Raw genomic sequence first — 20,849 nt, 5'->3', positions numbered from 1 at the left:
CGCAATAACTTCTGAACTAATTTGACTGAAATATGGAATAGAAATAGATAATACTCTGAATTAAATAATAGGTTACTTTTGTCCCACAAAAAATAAGTTCCCGCGAGAATTATAACATACCAAAAAAACACGACACCGCGGGAAACAGCTAGTGAATAATAATATAAATTAGTGGTGAAAGCATAGTGGTTAAAACTAAGGGATCACTTTAATGATTTCGATGATACTTGAAGATAAAAATACGCTTTACCAACTCTTAGATAAAGTTTAACGACGTTAGGTGCCATCTAAAGTTACGTCACGTCGAGGGTGCGTAATGCAAAAGGAAATCGTAATATAACATTTAACAGATGAAAAAAAAAATTAGTATTTTTTTAATAAATTTAATACATCCATAAGAATTTTTTTAAATATCGTAAAACACAAAATATGACAACTTGTGCCAAGAATCATAGACAAGTTCGGTTATATTAGTTACCAAGCCTAGAAATCTCGTTAGCCTAATCTAAGAAGATTGTTACTTACTAAGGGAATGTATTGTTCGCGTAGTGAAAACAAGCATAAGAGAAAGTAGAAATTAACGTAATATATGCATACCGTGTTAGAGTTCTGCCCCAAATAGAAGTTGACCATGGAGGAGATAGCGTTAACTCGCAGCATAAATTTCCCCTCCTCCTCACCCATCTTGCTAAATTCGTATAACAGGCTGAAGTACTCCGTCAAGTGTCGTAAATGAGATCGAGCCCCGTTCTCCATCTATGGAACAGTTATAATCTTAAGATAATGCTAAGTTAATTCAAAGATATATAAATGTGTCCTTATGGAGCCAACTCTTTCATTAGCATCGGTGTCACTGTTAATTTGACATTTAAAACCGATATGGAGAAGTTATGAATCTAAGACAATACTAAGTTAATTCAAAGATGTATAAAAGTGTCCTTATGGAGCCAACTCTTTCATTAGCATCGGTGTCACTGTTAATTTGACATTTAAAACCGATATGGAGAAGTTATGAATCTAAGACAATACTAAGTTAATTCAAAGATGTATAAAAGTGTCCTTATGGAGCCAACTCTTTCATTAGCATCGGTGTTACTGTTAATTTGACATTTAAAACCGATATTGAGAAGTTACGAATCTAAGCGAATACTAAGTTAATTCAAAGATGTATAAATGTGTCCTTATGGAGCCAACTCTTTCATTAGCATCGGTGTTACTGTTAAATTATGAATCTAAGAGAATGCTAAGTTAATTCAAAGATGTATAAATGTGTCCTTACGGAGCCAACACTTTCATTAGCATCAGTGTCTCTGTTAATTTGACATTTAAAACCGATATAAGAGGTTATAATTTTAAGAGAATGCTAAGTTAATTCAAAGATGTGTAAATGTGTCCTTACGGAGCCAACTCTTTTATTAGCATCAGTTTCACTGTTAATTTGACATTTAAAACCGATATAAGAGGTTATAATTTTAAGAGAAACCGATATCTCAAACTATGAATCTAAGAGAATGCTTAGTTAATTCAAAGATGTAGATATAAATGTGTCCTTATGAAGCCAACTCTTTCATTAGCATCGGTTTCACTGTTAATTTGACATTTAAAACCGAATTCCATACAACACCTAATCGTCCCAAAAACTAGAAAATCCTCAACTGCTGGACATAGGTCTTTTTAGTTTGGTAGAGATTTTCCACCACATTGGGTGCAGACGACCTAAATATTAATAAATAATAAAGTTTAACTATTTCAACTCACCAACGATAACAACATCCTTATAAACCTAGTAACACAGCTCGCTTCACCCAATTTACTGTTATCCTCGCCTTCTTCCACGCCCTGTAGGTATAGGGCACAATGACTAGACCTAAAAAGGAAAATAAATATTTGAACTTCATACATACTAAATTAAGATATAATGAACTCTTAAGGAGTAATTTTAACTAATATTATAAATGGGAAAGCGCGCGTTTGTTTCCCCTTCCTTCACGCAACTTGATTTTTGGCACAGAGTCACTTGAAAGAATGGAGAGTATATAGGTTACTTTTTATATTATAAGTTTTTGTGAAAACGCGCAAAAAAGCTGATGAAAACACCCGAAAACAGTTAGTGAAGAATAATCTTAATTTGTCATAAAAGATCTGGTTTTTGGTTTTAATATTTAAAACAAAAATCCAATTCTTACAAAATACGCTTCCAACGCACGTAATGATAGTTTTTTTCTAAACTCCTCCACTACAAGCCCCAATGCCATACGCATTCAATGGGGGGATGTGATTTATGATCTATTTCGATTATTTTGAGATTTTTAAAAAGCATCCGTTCACTCGATCACTCGAACACTTTCGATCATCATTATTTACGCACAGATGACGTCATTTATTGTGTAATAAGACCAATTACACGGCATTTTCAAAAAAAAAATTTTTAAAGGCTGTTTTTGGGTACATTAAACGCTGCAAAATTTTTAATATTTTTTATGGTTATGCAAGCACTATTATTTATTTAAAACACAAACTAAAAATTAGGCCGGTTCTTTATTATGTGTTCCGATTGACGTCCGAAGTCCATTATGAGAGAGTACATCGTCTTCGTTCCGTGTTCACCGCTAGATGGCGTTGTACCTACCCGTAACCTGCGCCTGCGCCTCAAACGCCCTCCGTACGAAGCTGAGTGAACTAAGTTACTTACGACAAGCCGCCATGTTCTCTGATCATTGTTGCGTCGTTCGTCGAACCGTGCGGTCGACTGCTAGCATTGGCTTAAGATTTAACTTTTGAGTTTAAAGTAAAAAGTTAATATCGTAATTAAATTATTTTTAAATTAAATTATTTTTTCTCTTTAAAAATAAAAGTGAATAAAAGTGTTAGTGTATCTATTCGTAACCAATCGTTTTAAATATGGAAAACGATTTAATAAGTGCGCCGAACGAGCCTTCAAGGAAAAGATCAACTCCGGGCCCCTCGACTTCCTCGTCAAACAGTTCAGACGATTCCTCGAACGGCAGCGAGCCGCTGAACAAACGTTGCCGACGCCGCTGCGAAAGTGCGATTTCGAAGGAGTCTGACCTTGATAGAAGATTTGAGGTATTATCTCAACAGTTGGTGAGTCATGTTAACAATATCTTAACTTCGAATTTCCCGTTAAATACTGCTGCATCTCAAACGCTTTCTAATGCTAATCAAGGCCAACGTTTCGAGGCCAATTTACCAAATGTATCGAGTACCCTCAGTCATGATTTTTATTTGCAACCTCCAGACACAGACTTTTGATAATATATCGGAACTCGGTGTTTTTATCAAAGAACCTACCGTGCCAAACGCTAATCCGGATCGTGTGGCTAAAATTGTATCTTTGCAACGATTTAATTCGCCCGAGTGGAACTCTGTCCGCTATACCGATATTCAGAAAAAATATGTGGCCTACCCTGCCTTCACAGACCTTAGAGTAAATGAAGAACTCAGGCGTTTTGAAGACCCCTTGTCACCATTGAGATGGTTTCAAATGGAAAGAAGTTTTGCGGCCCTTTCTAACGCGCTTCTGGCGCAAAATGAATGTGTTAATCAATCCTTACAGGAAATAATTAACAGGGCAGGTAAGTCAGATACACAACTTACACCTAGTTCTCTATGTGTTAAAATCAGTGAGTCCTTTGGTAGAGAATCTAAATATACCAACGTCACCCAGGATATCTTGCAAATAGTTTGCGGCAAGCGTGCTGAGGTCATGGAACTAAGGCGTCGCTCACTTTTGAAGCAGCTGAAGTCGAAGTACGCTCGTGAGGATATTGACAAGATTCCACCATCGTCTGAATACATATTTAATCCAGACGGTCTATCGGCCTATTTGAGTAAGATGGGGGGCTAGATAAATTAGAGAAACAAAATCCGCCGCGAACTACCCGCCCGAAATCTCCAGAGCCGTCTACCTCATCATTTCATCAGAATAAAACCTTTCATCCGCAAAATAAAACAAAGAAACATAACCAAGACAAAGAGTTTCGAACCAAAAGACATTTCACTGCTACAGAAAAAAAGAGAGGGGGACAAAAGGACAAAAGTGGAAGAAAAACAGGAAATCGAAATAAATGACTCACCGACTTTCTCAGGAGGTTGCTTACAGCATTACCGAAGCACCTGGCAGTATTACAAACCTCCAAATCCTGTGCTCAAAATAATTTCAGGGGCTCGTATTCCATTGAATCAGAGTCCACCATTGGTTATGCCAACTTCAGAAATTCTAGAAAAATTTCGAACCCCTGTATCACCAGCCATGACTTACGAAATAAAGGAAATGATTCAAAAACACATTGTAGAACCAGCACCAACAACGCCCTCGTTTCTCTCACCTTTATTTCTAATAAAAAAGAACAGCAAAAAGAGTCGAGTGATTTTCAATTTAAAGGCTTTGAATCGTTATATGATGCCAAGACATTTTCATCTATTCCGTTACCAGCAGATGCCCGAATTTCTACAGCCTGCCGATTGGATGGTCAAACTGGATCTCAGTCAGGCTTATTACCACATACCGATCAAACAAGAACACAGATTTTTCCTCCGTATCAGTTACAACGGTTTCCTGCTGCAAATGACGTGCTTACCATTTGGCCTGGCATCAGCGCCGAGAATGTTTGCCACAGTCACAAACTGGACAGCAGAAATGCTCCGTATGAAAGGTCTTCGTTTAGTAGTCTATTTAGACGATTACCTGATTGTTCATCAGTGCAAAACGACTCTCCGAACTCAGGTAATGATGGCCATCAATTTCTTAACCAGCCTAGGTTGGTGTCTAAACACAGAAAAATCTGTCACCACTCCGAGAAGGACAGTAGAGTTTCTGGGAATCCACTGGGACACCGACACCAATACAGCGTCCCTACCCCCAGAAAAAGTAAGCAGAATACGCCATCATCTGCTGTCTCTCCTAGCTGCAGGCTCATGGACCCTCAAGCAGGCGCAACGCCTCTTAGGGTGCCTCAATTTTGCAACCTTCATCACCCATCGGGGAAGGTTGCATTGCCGGACGTTGCAGCGTCACTGCAATCTCCTTCGCAAAGAACCTTTAGAAACTACTCGTTTCAGCGAAGAGGTATCTATCGAACTGGAATGGTGGTTAGAGAACATCAATCAACAGAGACCGATACATCCCGTAGACAAACCGGTAAACTACTTGATAACAGATGCCTCGGATATTCAATGGGGTGCTGTAGTAAACAACAAAAATATTCACGGAGTTTGGAGTCCACATCAGAGAAGATGGCATTGCAACCTCAAAGAGATGTACGCTGTAATAGCTGCAATAACAGCGCAGGGGTCAGTCCTCAGAAAATCTTCAGTAATCGTGCAGAGCGACAACAAAACCGTTGTGTCATACGTGAAAAACGAGGGAGGGACGAAGTCACTTCCGCTGTTAGAACTGACCAAACAGCTCTTAGCCCTAGTGGACGATCTCGATGTTGTATTAGTTCCTCATTACCTTCCCGGAATATACAACGTGGAGGCCGACGGCCTCTCCCGAAATCGAACAGCCTCCGAATGGCATCTGAAACAAGTAGAATATCAAAGAATCTTCAGCCTATGGGGAACCCCCGAAATAGATCTCTTTGCATCAAAACACGCTTACGTCGTTCCGAATTATGTTACCAGAGACTTTTCAGACTCGAACGCTTGCTATCACGACGCGTTCAGCAAATCTTGGACATACCATCTAGCTTGGATTTTTCCACCACCGGGTCTCATCCCGCGTGTACTGCGCCACCTAAACAAAGCGGAAGGCCGGTACATAATAATTGCACCCAGGTGGACGAAACCCTTTTGGCGCCCAGACCTGAAGCGCCGAGCTCTAAAACGCCCAACGAAGATCCGGAACCTAGAGCGCAACTTGGTAGACACCTTCACGGGACGACCGCCGACTCGGGTGTCCAGCCTTCATCTGGAAGCCTGGCTCATTTCGGGTGGGACGCACTGACCGACAACTGGTCTGTCCAGGAGAAAGAGTTACTATCATCGTGTTGGAGAACATCTACTCTTCGAACCTATAAGCCCATTTGGCAGAAGTGGTTGTTGTGGTGTCAGAAACATAATTTAAATTGTCATTCTCCTAACCCAGCAGATGTAGCACGTTACTTAGCTTTTCTTTATTTAACTGAAAAATTGGCTTATCGTACCATTCTTGTTCATAAATCAACCATAGCATCTATTTGTGAAACTTCTTGCAATGTGAAGATATCGAGTAGTCACATCGTAAAACATGTTTTAAAAGCGATTTCTCTAGCGAAACCGATACCGCCTAAGGCTCCCATATGGGATGCAAGAATCCTTATTAGATACCTCAAAGAAACTAATCCCGACATCAGTAATTTATACGATGTTTCTAGACGTACCGCCACTATACTACTTCTTTGTTCTAGTCGTAGAGTACACGACCTCTCACTATTACACTGCGATTCAAAGCACTTCATAGATAATGAGGATAGTATTATCTTGCACCCGGAATTTGGATCTAAGACTGATAGTATCCATCATCAGCAGTCCAGTTGGTTATTACGTAAAGCACCTGACAGGAACGTTGACCCAGTTTTCTGGCTTAGGACTTTGTCTAGCGTGACAAAAGAATACCGAAACACAATTTCTAATCTCTTTATTACAACGAGAGGGTCAGTTAGAGCAGCTAGTCCAACAATCATCGGAGGTTGGGTAAAGCGGATCCTCATAGATGCCGGTATAAAGGCCTCGCCTGGTAGCTTTAGATCGGCGGTCTCTTCCTTAAACTGGATAGAAAACTACCCCATTAATGATATTTTGTCTAAAGCAAATTGGCAACATGAATCAACATTTCGAAAATTTTATCAAAAACAGATAGATCAACCCAGCCAAAATGCTTCTGACAAATCTCTTGCGGAATATTTTTCTGCTTATTAAACTGTAGACCATATTCCTTGTTAAATTATCTCAAGTGCCCTGTAGTGGTTTACTTTGATTATTTAATATTATTCGATTGCTTAACAGTCATTCTAATCCTTATTGTATATTGCAGTGAAGCTTTGATGAATGTTGAAAGTACTCTCCAAATGTATTGTAGTATTTTCGTTGAATATTGCATAATTTAATGATTATCACATTGTTGCGTTTTATTACAAGCCACCAGGAGATAACAAACATTTCTCTCATAATGGACTTCGGACGTCAATCGGAACACATAATATGCAAATTTTACCTACCAATAAAATTTTTATTATGTTTCCATAGACGTCCGAAGTCCAGACTAAGGTCTTCCTGGTGTTTATCCTCAGCCCTTTAGTATTATGAGCCGAACAATGATCAGAGAACATGGCGGCTTGTCGTAAGTAACTTAGTTCACTCAGCTTCGTACGGAGGGCGTTTGAGGCGCAGGCGCAGGTTACGGGTAGGTACAACGCCATCTAGCGGTGAACACGGAACGAAGACGATGTACTCTCTCATAATGGACTTCGGACGTCTATGGAAACATAATAAAAATTTTATTGGTAGGTAAAATTTGCATATTCTCTAAATCTATAGGATGTATGAAAATTACCTTAGCCTTTGTATAACGTGCATGCATAGCCTCTGGAACATTTGCCGGACCATTTGATTTGGACACTTTATTAACACCTGGAAAAAAAAATACAATTTAGTATTACATTTGCAAGTTCAAAACTAAATTAAGGTTTAAAGGGAGTTCCTTTAATTTGGTTAAGAGATTTCTTTACTATATAATATAAAACTCAAAATACTAATATTAAAATAAAGTAGATGATGTGCATAACAAAAGAAAATAAATCAAAATCTGATAATGTTATACTTGAAATAAATGAATTTTGATAAATTCAAATTCAAATTCAAATTCATTTATTTCAAGTAGGCCTACTTTATAAGCACTTTTGAAACGTCAAGTATGCATGTTTGTGTGACTCTACCACCGGTTCGGAAAGCAGATTCTACCGAGAAGAGCCGGCAAGAAACTCAGTAGTTGCTCTTTTCCAACATCAACATTTACAATCATTTTGCTATCTTGCGGGAGATGAGAGCGAGGCTGGCTGCTTCCATTCTACCTTGTCATTGAGGAATTCATCAAATGTATAGTAACCTCGCTGTACTAGATGCGTTTTTACACATTTTTTAAATGTATGCATTGGTAGGTCAAGAATTTCCTTAGGAATCATGTTGTAAAAGCGTATACTCAACCCCACAAAGGAGTTCTGCACCTTTCGCAGACGATATGCAGATATCACCAATTTATGACCGTTTCTGGTAAGTCGATTGTTAATTTCAGCTTTTGATTTATAAAGATTAATATTTTGCCTCACAAAGACTATATTACTATAAATGTATTGCGAAGCTACTGTAAGAATACCTATTTGTTTAAATTTTTCACGAAGCGATTCGCGTGATCCAAGTTTATATATTGATCGTACGGCTCTTTTCTGTAGTATAAATATACTTTCAATATCTGCAGCTTTTCCCCACAGCAAGATCCCATAGGACATAATACTGTGAAAGTATGCGAAATAAACAAGCCTAGCTGTTTCAACATCGGTAAGCTGTCTAATTTTCCTGATTGCATATGCAGCTGAGCTGAGTTTACTCGCTAGGCTTTCTATATGGGTACCCCACTGTAGCTTACAATCTAGGGTCACTCCTAGAAAAACAGTGGAGTTTTCTATTTCAAGTGTTTCTCCATTTATTATGATGTTTTTATAAATTTTTTTTACGTTAGGCAAAACAAATTCCAAACACTTAGTTTTTTTTGCATTTAAAAGTAAGTTATTAACAGTAAACCAGTCTGACACATGTGACAAAGCACGGTTTACGTCGTCAAAATTATCTTTGTTTCTATCAGTCTTAAAAATGAGAGATGTATCATCTGCGAACAGTACAATCTCACAAGTGCCCCTGACATGGTGTGGCAGATCATTTATATACACCAGAAACAATAAGGGACCCAAAATTGAGCCTTGTGGGACACCCATTAAGGCAGATGATCCCTTAGACTTTATGTCTTTTACGCGTACCCTTTGAACTCTATCACTTAGATAAGAGGCAATTAAATTGAGTGCAACGTTTTTGATGCCATAGTGGCTTAGTTTTAATAACAACGTTTTGTGTTCAACGCAATCGAATGCTTTGGACAGATCACAGAAAACACCAATGGCATTCTGCGAACGTTCCCAGGCATCGTAAATATGCTTTATGAGTCTTGCGCCTGCATCCGTTGTACTACGACCTTTAGTGAAGCCGTACTGCTCCGGATGAAGTAAGTTATTTACATTAAAATGATTTAAAAGTTGATAAAGTATAATTTTTTCAAAGACCTTACTAAGAGTTGGCAAGATTGAAATAGGCCTGTAATTGTTAAGGTCATTTTTATGACCGGATTTAAAAAGGGGTATTAATTTACTACATTTCATTAGGTTCGGAAAAATACCCATATCAACACATTCATTAAAAATTACAGCTAGATAAGGGGCAATAACGTCAATAATGTTAGAAATGACCATCACCGACATACCCCACAGATCACCGGTTTTTTTCAACTTTAATAACCTGAAATTCTTTACAATATCTATTGCAGATATATGTTTAAAATTAAATAAAACATTGCACTCTTTAACATTATCTCTCAATCTTTAACATTATCTCTCAATATTATTTATTATGATATTTTTCTATTTTTCTGTACCACAGGATTTGCACTATTATCCTATAACAAAATACCAAAATACTTCATTGTTTGATTTGAATTTATATTCTACTGCCCCCTTTATTAATAATTATTGATTGTAATTATGTATATTAACAACCAATTAACATTTATATTCGTTCCACAATTCCTTTTCTAATTTTGCTAGCATAAAGGCCCATTTACACAATACCAGTTAACTGTTCACTGTCTAGCGTTTACAAAGTAATACAAGGATACGTACCTGCATCGGCCACCAAGTGTCATCTGCCATATGGCTAAGGAACCACTCCGAGGCAGCCGCGGATGCGTTAAATTGTTTCGTAACTAATTCAACCCACGACACCATTGTAGGCTAAAACATTTATGATTTAATTCACTTTAATTCTACATCACACACTTTATTATGCAGAAAACACATAAAGAAAAGGAAATACATAAGTTAACTTCCACGTGTTTCGTCCCAGTTACTATAATGGACAGGGTAAAACATATTATCTTTAACCAATGTAAATGTATGCACAACTAATTAGGGAATATAACAAAGTACGGGCAGCAGCGTCCTCTGTGCTACTGCTACCACATATTGCGATCTCCGACCCATCTATCTACCCAGCGTGTTGATTTTAGGTCTTGGGAAAAGCCTTTAAAAGCTTGTAGTCCAGCAGTGGACTGATTGATATAGGCATCGACGAATGAGTTTACGTTGGGTCGAGATAAAAATCCTCTTCTCTGTCGTCCTCAATGTACACTGGCCCTAACGGTAAAAAGTATTTAACTGCACTATTAATACATAATAATTCACAATTCTCCCAATGTATCGAACCGGTTAACCGGTCTCTTTCGAGAAAACCGTCTCCAGTAATCATCTCCAGACCTCTGCCTGATCGGAAAACCTAAGCTGCGTGTTGGGTGGGCCGATAAGTTACACGTCGTTTGATTGTATTGTTTCTTGATAAGAACCAAAATCAATATAGCTAGAAGTAGATGGTAAGACCAGGGGACGAGGACGTCCGAGACTGGCTATTGTGGGACAAATTAAACGAAAGGTTAGTGTGGGGACTAAGAGGTAAAAGAGAGAGCCATGTATAGAAAAGGTTGGAAAAAGCTACACCGACACGAGCTCAGCTCTTAAGTTTAAAGAAGAAGAAGAACCAAAATATTAAAATTTATAATAAAATACTATTATTAAATATTACCAAATATTCATGATGTAAATACCTTTTCTTTAGCATGTATAAAGGTTTCGATGAAGAACGAAGTGGACAGTCTGGCAGCCACTTCTGTTACTTCCGGCCGTAGCGTAAGCAATGACTGCGGTACCGAACTGCACATCTGACCCATGAATCTGCACGACAAAAGGTGCATGGAACATTTATAACTAATATATACGGTGCCTTTCCTTTATTAGAACAACAGTGACCCAGTTAATCTGTCTAGATTCCACTCATCATCATCATCATCAACCAATAACCGGCCCAGGTAGCCAGAGCACGGTTCTCCCCTCATAATAAGACAGGTAAAGGCCGCAGTCTACCATGCTGGCCAAGTGCGAACATTATAGAGAACTCTCAGGCCTGCATGTTTCCTCACGATGTTTTTCTTATCCGTTGAGGCAAGTGATTTTTAATAACTTAAAACGCACGTGAATCCAGGTGAATTGAAGTTAGAGGTAAGTACCAAGATTGGAACTCGGTCCCTCGAAGGAGAGTCCGACGTAGGTAAATAATGAACGAAAAAAAATATTAAGAAAATAAAATAAATTGCGGTCGTTTAATCCAGCAAAACGAAATTCGAATCGTATAACACTATGTATAATAACATATGTAGGGGCCCTATTAAGCCGATGGGGTATTACAGTACTCATAGTAATGAAAAACTTTTGTTCTACAACTTTTAGCTAAAAACAGTACTTTTAGAGATATAACTATACAAAATCGTCATAAAAATACGCGATGAATACTATAAAATCAAATATGTTAACATTTTACAACTTAACATATTTATAATTTTTATTAGTGTTTTTACCTACACTTGGAGGAATTATCAATTTTATAAATTTAAATCCTATCGGTTCCGAAAATTTTTTATATGCATTTTAAATTTATAAAATTGACAACATATTTATTGCTTGACATGTAAATGCGTTTCGAAGTCATTACAATTTGTAAGGGTTGTTTGTCTCTTTATTTTTAAGTTACTTTAATTAGAATACTGAAATATACGTTATTTGAAATTATAACCAATTTCTGGTGGGAGACGTTGGCCGTGGCTAGTTACCATCCTACCGACAAAGACGTGCCACTGCCGTGTTCCGGTGCGTTGTCGCGTAGAAACCGTTTACACTGCATCATCACTTACCACCAGGTCAGATTGTAGTCAAGGGCTAATTTTTAGCAGAATAAAATAGTGGACTAAAAGAAATTGCCCCTCCGACTATATTATCTATATTTTGTTATTAGACCCAATCAAGCAAGTAAATAAAACAATCTAAAAACAGTAGGAATTCATACATACGTAAAATAAGAGTGCTGAAATATGTTCTTGTCATGTAGAAACTGCATGTTGTCATCCCAGATCCAACGCAAGAGGTCAGGCGGTAGGTTCACTACAGGAATTGCCTCCCCGCGTCTTTCTACTGTTGAACTAGGGCTTTCTTCAGCTCGCGATGACTGCAACCATTTTATACGATTATGAATCACTTTTTCTATATCGGTAGCACGCTTAAGAAACTGTATAGGGGTAAGATTTCAGAAATATTAACCTCTTATAACGTTGCTACTTAGACATAGAATATAGTATTGGATAGAAGCAGGCGTTACTTTGCGGAAATCCATGATATATTATGAAAATTAAACTTAATTTGCTACGATCCACGAAAAGCAGTAGAGTCTGTATGGTGTATATAGAGATGTTGACTTTACAATGTTGTTTCTTAACAATTCTTCATTGTAAAATCAACATCTCCTGAGGATGCTCCGGTTTCGGAGCGAAACGTGCGTAGAGGGTACATTGCCGAAGATCTGTTTGGTGTGGAATATAAGGATTGAAGAAATTATAAATTACATAATACAGATTCTCCTGCTTTTCGCTGAGTATAGCAAATTAAGCTTAATTTTCATAATAGCATATAGTAATACATTCCGGTTTAGTAACATCCCTATTTTGGCTTACACAGCAAACAAAGTTTGCTCGAGGCTAAAAATTTATTTTACTGGCAGTTTTGAAGTAAAAATGATATTAAATAATATGATTTTTATATTTTTTCCCGACAATATTATATGTCACTTGACAGCAAATATATATAAAAAGTATTATACATGTTGAGGGTTACAAAATTTATATATATTTCAAGTTACACCGAATTGATAACAAAACTCAAAGAATCATTTAGACTGACACTGTTGTGTTTATCATTTTATACATTCTATTATAATTTTATTTCACAGCCGACGAGCGCAATGGGCAGCGACCTCTTTCTGAGCCATGGCCGTGGGTTTGATTCCCACAAGTGGAACATGTTTGTGTGATGAGCACGAATGTTTTTCAGTGTCTGGGTGTTTATTTGTATATTATGAGTATTTATGTATATTATTCATAAAAATATTCATCAGTCAACTTATTACCCGTAACACAAGCTACGCTTACTTTGGGGCTAGATGGCGATGTGTGTATTGTCGTAGTATATTTATTTATTTATTGTTTATATAAACATAACTTTTATAATATTGTATCCTAAAAAATTCACTCTATTGAATTAAAGAAAACCCTGTTATGCTAGTCGTACGTAGATAAATAAATAATTAAATCTTTTTTCATAAAAATTGAAAAGAAAAATTTCTTATTTATATTTTTACCTGTGCCTCCTCTTGTTGGCCGCAGTCAGAGCCCCGCTGAGTCCGCGGAGGACTCAGTTCGTAGAACAACATGTAAGCGCTGTTCGTTTTCTCGAAAGAAAAGTCCATGAACTTGTCCGTCACTGAATCGTATGTTTTACTCTAAAAAAAAAGAATTTTCCGGTTTTTAGTCAAAGTTTCCATCCATGCCATGTGAAAACCTACCGATTTGTATGGTATTAGAAGAGCGCCATCTGTTAACAGTTAGGCTTCTCAGTATTATATAACTAGTTGACCTTCGATACCATATAAATCATAGTTAACTTTCACGCATTCGAATAACTAAACTTATTTAGGCATAAAAGCTGAACCTATATTGATGACATTTTGCATAGAGATGACCGACATGGATTTTTAAGTTTAGCTAGAGTAACAAACGGTTTTCGCTGGTTTCGAATCTAACGAGAACGAAGTCGCGGACAACTGCTAGTCCTATTATAAACTATGATTGTTAAAACGATACCTTGGATTTTAAAGGATCTGCTTAGTAACTAACTTACTAAATTTATTCTTAGTAATAATATTATAAATGCATATCCTTTCTTCAAGTTCAAAAAAAAAACCAATCAACTTGATTCTTGGCATAGTCAGTTGAAAAGGCTGTAAATTTTTACCTTAGGAAAAAAAACGGTTCCGACGGGATTGGTTGAAAAAACCATAATAGAAGCGGACGAAGAAAGCGGGCAATAGCTAGTCAATCATAATTTAACAAAAGTTCGAAGTAAAACTCACAGTCATCTCGCCCCCGAAGCACTCAGCGGCTATGTGCGCGGGATCGAACGGCTTCACTTCCGCATCATTGAACAGCAACCAGCGATCGTGGTGATCATGCTCGCGATCCCGGATGAACGAGTAATAATGCCCGCCGTCGGCGGTGCCCGTGTGCACCGTCACGCCTATTAATTCGTACCTGGAATACAATCGAAATATAAATACAAGGGCGGATCCAGGATGTTTTTCTGGGAGGAGATCAATGGACGGACGAGCAAGAAAATCAACTGTTAGAAATAAACTCTACAAGTTCAAGTATGTATGTATATGTAAGACGCTAAGCAATTTAGCGTTACGGTACAATGTTGCGTAGAAACCGATTAGGGGTGTGAGGTAAATATATTCATACTCCCAGTGGCATTCATAGAGGGTATGCACAGGCTATGCAGATGATACTTAAGTTAAGCTTTAAGCTTTTTATAACTTTTGCAACGCCTATTCTTGAGTTTTTTATAAGTCGTATTGAAGATTTCCTTCATTTTATATCATCTGCATACCCTGTGCATACCCTCTATGCACGCCACTGCTGATACTCCCTAACAGGTTACCCTGCTACCAGTGGCGGTACTACCATACAATCCGAAAAGCCGGGCTTGCGTTACAATAAATATCTCTTTTAAATTTTTCTCAACTATTCCGAAATGAAATTAACAAAATAATTTAAACTTGATAGCAATGAGGATATAAATACAATGCTTTAACTTTTGCTTAATAATGTATATACTCTTTGTACACTTTACTGCAAGCACTACGTTACTCTGGCAGGTATACTCTGTGGTAGCAACCAGCCGAAAGGCGCGGCGCCGCGCCGAACTATCACTATCGCTACTTTAATAAAAATTAAAGACAGCAGAACTCATAGAAACACTTGAAGTTCTATGATTACTTTTATAATTTTGGCTAACAGCGCATAGAAACTACTTTATCCAATCATTTATCAATCGAAATTTAAAATCTTAATTCGCGTGCTGACATTAATCGTCGACATTAATCGCTTTTCAAAGATTTGTTGATATTGTTTGTCATTTATAGCACAACAAGAATGGTGACTTAGAGATCATGACGAGTTAAATTTGTCCTTTAGGTAAATGGGCTTGCTCAAATTCAAAACCCTAGGAACGGCACTGCCTGCTACCATCGACTGCATCACCAATTAGCCCCAGATGAAAAAATTAAATGTTGTAAAGACAGTTCTCTAATATGTTTCGTGCTTTAATTTATGTTCATAAAGAAACAAGAAAGCTATTTTATCAATTGGATTTGTGAATTTCGTTGTATTTTTATCGCTATAAAGGTCAAATACCGGCACCACGTTTTAGCCATTTTCATGCGATTTCGGTGCAAGTTGACGCATTCTTTACGATTTTTATATATTTCATGGTAGATTATTATTAGGTATACTTCTATAAATAGCACTTTGATAAAGATAAATTATTTAGGAAGCCAATGCCGTTTACAGAATCATGAAAGGTGGGATGGATCTTTTTTATACGCATTTCCCCAAAAAGTGTCGTAAATGTAATTTTTTTAAAAAAAGAACGCGTTCCAAATTTGAACTGTTGGAAACTGACATTTAGATTTTGAAAATGGATTCAGAGGTTAAGATGCTCAGAAATTCAATAGCGTTAATGTTTGCTGCAACCATTTGATCGCTATGCATTAAAGCCAATCCATTCGAACGCTCTTCTGTCATCCCGCTGGGAAAGTATTACTTAAATCGGCTTTCATTGGATTTGCTTCTAAGTATGTACGTATACCTATACGCAATACTGAACGCTTTTTGATCTTTTTCAGTCACAAAAACACAACACAACTTTTTATCCCGAAATCCCAATAAATATTATAAATTCAAAAGAGGCTGTTTATTTTTCCATCTTTTTTTTAAATATTAATATCGGGCAAACGAGCAAGTTGGTCACCTGATGTTAAATGATCACCGCCGCCCATAAACATCTGCAGCATCAGAGGAGCCACCGATGCGTTGCCGGCTTTTAAGGAATTTATTTATCCGCCCCTTGAATAACCCTAGATTGTATTTTTTAGAAAACGCATCAGATGGGAGATTGTTCTATAATTTGCAAGTGCGCGGTAATAATGATCTGGTATTTCTTTCATGTACTTACTTTCGCATTTTAATTAGTAGTAAGAAATATGGGTACAGCACACGCAAATAGTACAGCCGGCCGCAGCTGCGGGCACACTTAAATATATTTTCCTTAATTTATTTAAAAATCAAAGGGAACTCTTACTCGTAATGTTCTTCAGTATCCAACTCTTCTGTTTCTGTGAACGAACTCCCTTCGCCATCTTTTTTCAACTCTGCCGATTTTATTTTCTCCTCTAAAAAGGTGAGAATCAAATAATAAAAAACAAATAAATTTTCTTAAAATAAACTGAGATAAACTATGATTGACAACGAATTATTGCAAATCTATTTGTTATATAGCTATATATCTTGTTTATAAAGTCATTTTAAAATGCGTATCTTCACTGAAGCACTCGAGATATTCATTAGCCCAAGCTGGACTGAGACAAACTACATTTTCTTACAAAAACGGAGATAACCTATAATTGACAAGAAATCATTGCAAATTTCTTTATTATTATTATTTCCTTATACAATTACAATTTCTATTTTATGACGGCCGAGTGGCGCATTGGGCAGCGACCCTACTTTTTGAGTCCAAGGTCGTGGGTTCGATTGCCTCAACTGGAAAATGTTTGTGTGATGAACATGAATGTTTTTCAGTGTCTTGGTGTTTATCGGTATATTATAAGCATTTATGCGTATTATTATCATAAAAAAATATTTATCAGCTATCTTATTACCCATAAAACAAGCTACGATTACTTTGGGGCTAGATGGCGACGTGTGTATTGTCGTAGTATATTTCTTCATTTATAACTGTACAGTTTTAGTATATATCAACTCATTCTATTATTATAACTGTTCATTATATAGCTATGAAATTATATATCTTGTTTAGAAGAAATTTTAAAATGCGTATCTTCACAGAAGCGCTCGGAAATTTCTCAAGCGCAAGCTAGACTGAGTTGTTTGGGCGTAAGGGGCCGAATATGAGGCTGAATAAATAAATAAATAAATATACTACAATACACACATCGCCATCTAGCCCCAAAGTAAGCGTAGCTTGTGTTATGGGTACTAAGATGACTGATGAATATTATTATGAATAATATACATAAATACTTAGAATATAAATATAAATACCCAGACACTGTAAAACATTCAAGCTCATCACACAAACATTTTCCAGCAGTGGGAATCGAACCCACGGCCTTGGACTCAGAAAGCAGGGTCGCTGCAAACTGCGCCAATCGGCCGTCAAATAAATCAAGGATTTCTTGAGGACTTGTTGGGTGAGATCGCAAATACTGCACTGACCCGTAGCATTATAAATGTGAGCCTTTAACAGGAACTAAACGTCAAATACGTAAGTAGACCATACCTTGATACTGCGCCGGCATTAGATGCTTCTCAACATAGCCGGACATGTCGAGACGCATGGGGAAAGAGAAGTGCGTGTTGACCTTCTCTTTTAACATCGTCAGCATGTTGAAAGTGTAACGCATTGTGTTAAAGCACAGAATGCGCGGTAGTTTTTTAAAGCAGGCCCTGTAAGTAACAGATCATGGTTGTTGGCAAGCACTGATGAGGGGGAAACAATTCGTGCAACGGGCAAAAGAAAAAAACACGCGCAAATAGAGTCGAAATATTTCTTATCGTATAAAAGGATTCCTATTATATACCCGACCTCGTACGCTACGCAAATAAAAAACGATTCTATTTTCTATTATGAAGTTCATAACCCTAAAAACTTAGTATACATTGTATACGCAGTTTAGTTTAAAACAAATTCTTAAAAGGGAACAAAATAGTGTCTTTGATTTTTGGTAGATCTATAGAATTTGTGTCTCTGTGTACTCAACGTTTTTTAAACAGATCAAATATTATAGATAGCTGTGGTCGATCTATCTAATTTATGAAGACACATATTTACTCCCGAATTACATTAGGACTAAAATTTTTGATATTAGAACTAAATCAATGGCGTGAACTGTAATAACAAAACAATAAATAAGAACGATCATTTTTTATCGCAACTAAAAATAACATCTTACCGTTTCTCCGCCCGCACTTTGTTAGCACACTGCGAGCACGTGTAACAGTTGTCACCTTCTAGGGTATCTTTTACTGTCACTTCGTCTAAGCTCTGGTGCAAGTTTCGCATATCTGCTACTTGACATCGGACTGTGTAGAATTCCTCTAGCGTCCTTGAAACATGCGGACAATCCTGAAACAATAAAAACTTATTTAAAACCATATCAATGAACAAGAATGTTTTTCCAATTCATACATAATTCAAACATGTGCAAAAATGCAACAGTATTTTATGCAATGCATCTCTACGTCTCCCCGCACACACGTCAATCTTAATGACGAAGAATTTAATTTCTGGTATACAACAATGTGTAGCTGGGACTGTTCCAGATTACCTTTTAGCGTATAATTATCAAAAATATTATTGTAACAACAACCTACATTAATGCTGTTACTAAAGTTACAAGAAACTTTTGTAAAGTATACTATCAGTGGTAGAAAGTTTACATTACAAAATCGCAAAAGCCAATAAAAAATAACAATATCCACCATCTAAATAGAGATATCGAAAGTATGAAACTTACCAAAGACACGACATTATTACTAAGCACGCCGCAGAAGAGCGTTTTGACTAGTTTCTTGAGTTCAGGCGTCATTTCCTCGAGCTTCGACACGAGGTCGATAAAAAACTCCGCCATGTCCTTTTGTTCGCCAGTGTTAAGTGGCTGATGGTCCATTTGGTACACTTTGCAGAAACTCCTGGGATTATAGGCTTTTCTTTCACTTTCCTAAAGAAAAATACACCCATTTCAAATAGCGTTCACCTGTTAAATGCTAACATAAGAACATTGGATATTAATTGCAAACAGTTACGCCAAGAATTTCAACCACAAAGCTCCAAAAAGAGAACATGTTACGAAAAAGGTCTTTTAGTATGCCATTTCTACAGTTTCCAATTATATTGTTGTAATAGTTTCTCTGGGTTTATTTTTATTATAGTTTGCATTGTACATTGTAATATTATAAATTTAGAACGCCAGACATAAGTGAATTTTACACAAATTTTCAATTTGATCAACTTGGGATATTACAAAACATTTACTTGTATCCTTAGTTTTAATTTATCACAGCTGATGCGTTTAAGAAATTAAGAAGTATTTCACAAAATAAAACTTTAAAGAAAACCATTTTGAGCTAATTCTGACTTACCATAAGGTAAGCAAACATCCTCTGCATCTCATGTAAAGTAGTGCCATGTCTGCTAGCAGCGGAATCGGCACTTAGAACTGCCGCTCTCGCCGCCGGCATCATATACAAATGCTGCATACAAGAGGCCATGTAACACGTAGCTCCCAGATTTGTTAGTCCTACGTAACCGCATTCGGATCTTGATTCCTCGGCCGGCCAGTAGTCCCATGGGTAGGATGATTGCGGTCCTACAAGCAAATCTATGCTGCATATCACGAATGCAAAAGTGTTTGTCTGCTACAAACCAACCCAAAGAATTTAAAAACGTATCGTATGTTACCTATGCACGGCTTAAACCTATCTTGAACTGACCTATATACGATATATTTTACCTACCTACTGACCTATATACGAAACAACAGTTTCTGCAGGATTTGTGGAAAAAAACGCGGATAGTGGTAGTTAAACTTAGTATTTGACAAAAGTAGGGTTTCCGTCGCGGAAGTTCCGCTTAAATGTTCATTGTCCAGCGCTCATGTTTTCTAAAAAGACGCGACCCAATTTTTTTATAGATTACATGCCGAAATAAGGTAGGTCAGAGTAGACTCTATTTTTTTATCACAATGTTACAAACCTTTCTAAAATTTAAAATAGATGGGATTTATATAGTTCCTCACAAAATAATAAGATAGAGTTCCGAATGTGGTGGTTAGGGTAATTGACAAAAGTCATATTGCCAAAAAGATGTGCGATGCAGTAAAAACGCGAACTTTATCCACAATATCCGAAAACAAAAAAATCTTATACACTACAATACAATATATAAATATATAAACCTGAAAAGTTTGTTTGTTTGTTTACTTGAATGCGATGATCTAAGGAACTATGGTACGATTTGAAAAAATATTTCAGTGTTGGATAGCCAAATGGGCTATCCAACACTGAAATCGAGGTAGGCTTTAGGCTATATATCATCACGCTAAGACTAATAGGAGCATAGCTCCAATGAAGAATGAATGAGAGCTTCCGCTGGGTGCGCTGCGTAAACGATTAAAGTTTTAAAAGTACCCTTCAAGAAGTTATAAAAAAATTACACGACAGTATGTGTCTATTAAGGTTGACTCATTCGCGGAGGAAGTCGCGAGGAACCGCTTGTATTGAATAAAGCTCC

At 37.0% G+C, this 20,849-nt stretch overlaps 1 protein-coding gene across 1 annotated transcript in view; it reads right to left on the bottom strand.

Annotated features, from left to right (window-relative positions):
• The window catches only part of LOC120632127 (ubiquitin carboxyl-terminal hydrolase puf), a 63,274-nt gene that overhangs the window by 19,133 nt on the left and 23,292 nt on the right, over window positions 1-20,849 (bottom strand). The window contains exons 30-42 of the mRNA XM_039901930.1: window positions 19,700-19,926; window positions 19,075-19,278; window positions 18,511-18,683; window positions 17,838-18,004; window positions 16,617-16,707; window positions 14,329-14,506; window positions 13,558-13,698; window positions 12,218-12,372; window positions 10,922-11,048; window positions 9,945-10,055; window positions 7,556-7,632; window positions 1,759-1,867; window positions 598-756 (exon numbers count right to left, since the gene is read on the bottom strand). Coding sequence (XP_039757864.1) covers window positions 598-756; window positions 1,759-1,867; window positions 7,556-7,632; window positions 9,945-10,055; window positions 10,922-11,048; window positions 12,218-12,372; window positions 13,558-13,698; window positions 14,329-14,506; window positions 16,617-16,707; window positions 17,838-18,004; window positions 18,511-18,683; window positions 19,075-19,278; window positions 19,700-19,926 — 1,919 coding nt within the window. The remainder of the gene's footprint in view (window positions 1-597; window positions 757-1,758; window positions 1,868-7,555; window positions 7,633-9,944; window positions 10,056-10,921; window positions 11,049-12,217; window positions 12,373-13,557; window positions 13,699-14,328; window positions 14,507-16,616; window positions 16,708-17,837; window positions 18,005-18,510; window positions 18,684-19,074; window positions 19,279-19,699; window positions 19,927-20,849) is intronic.

This window comes from Pararge aegeria, chromosome 19 (assembly GCF_905163445.1).
Source record: "Pararge aegeria chromosome 19, ilParAegt1.1, whole genome shotgun sequence".
In the NCBI taxonomy this organism is placed as follows: domain Eukaryota; kingdom Metazoa; phylum Arthropoda; class Insecta; order Lepidoptera; family Nymphalidae; genus Pararge; species Pararge aegeria.
This window is presented reverse-complemented; position numbering and strand designations above follow the sequence as displayed.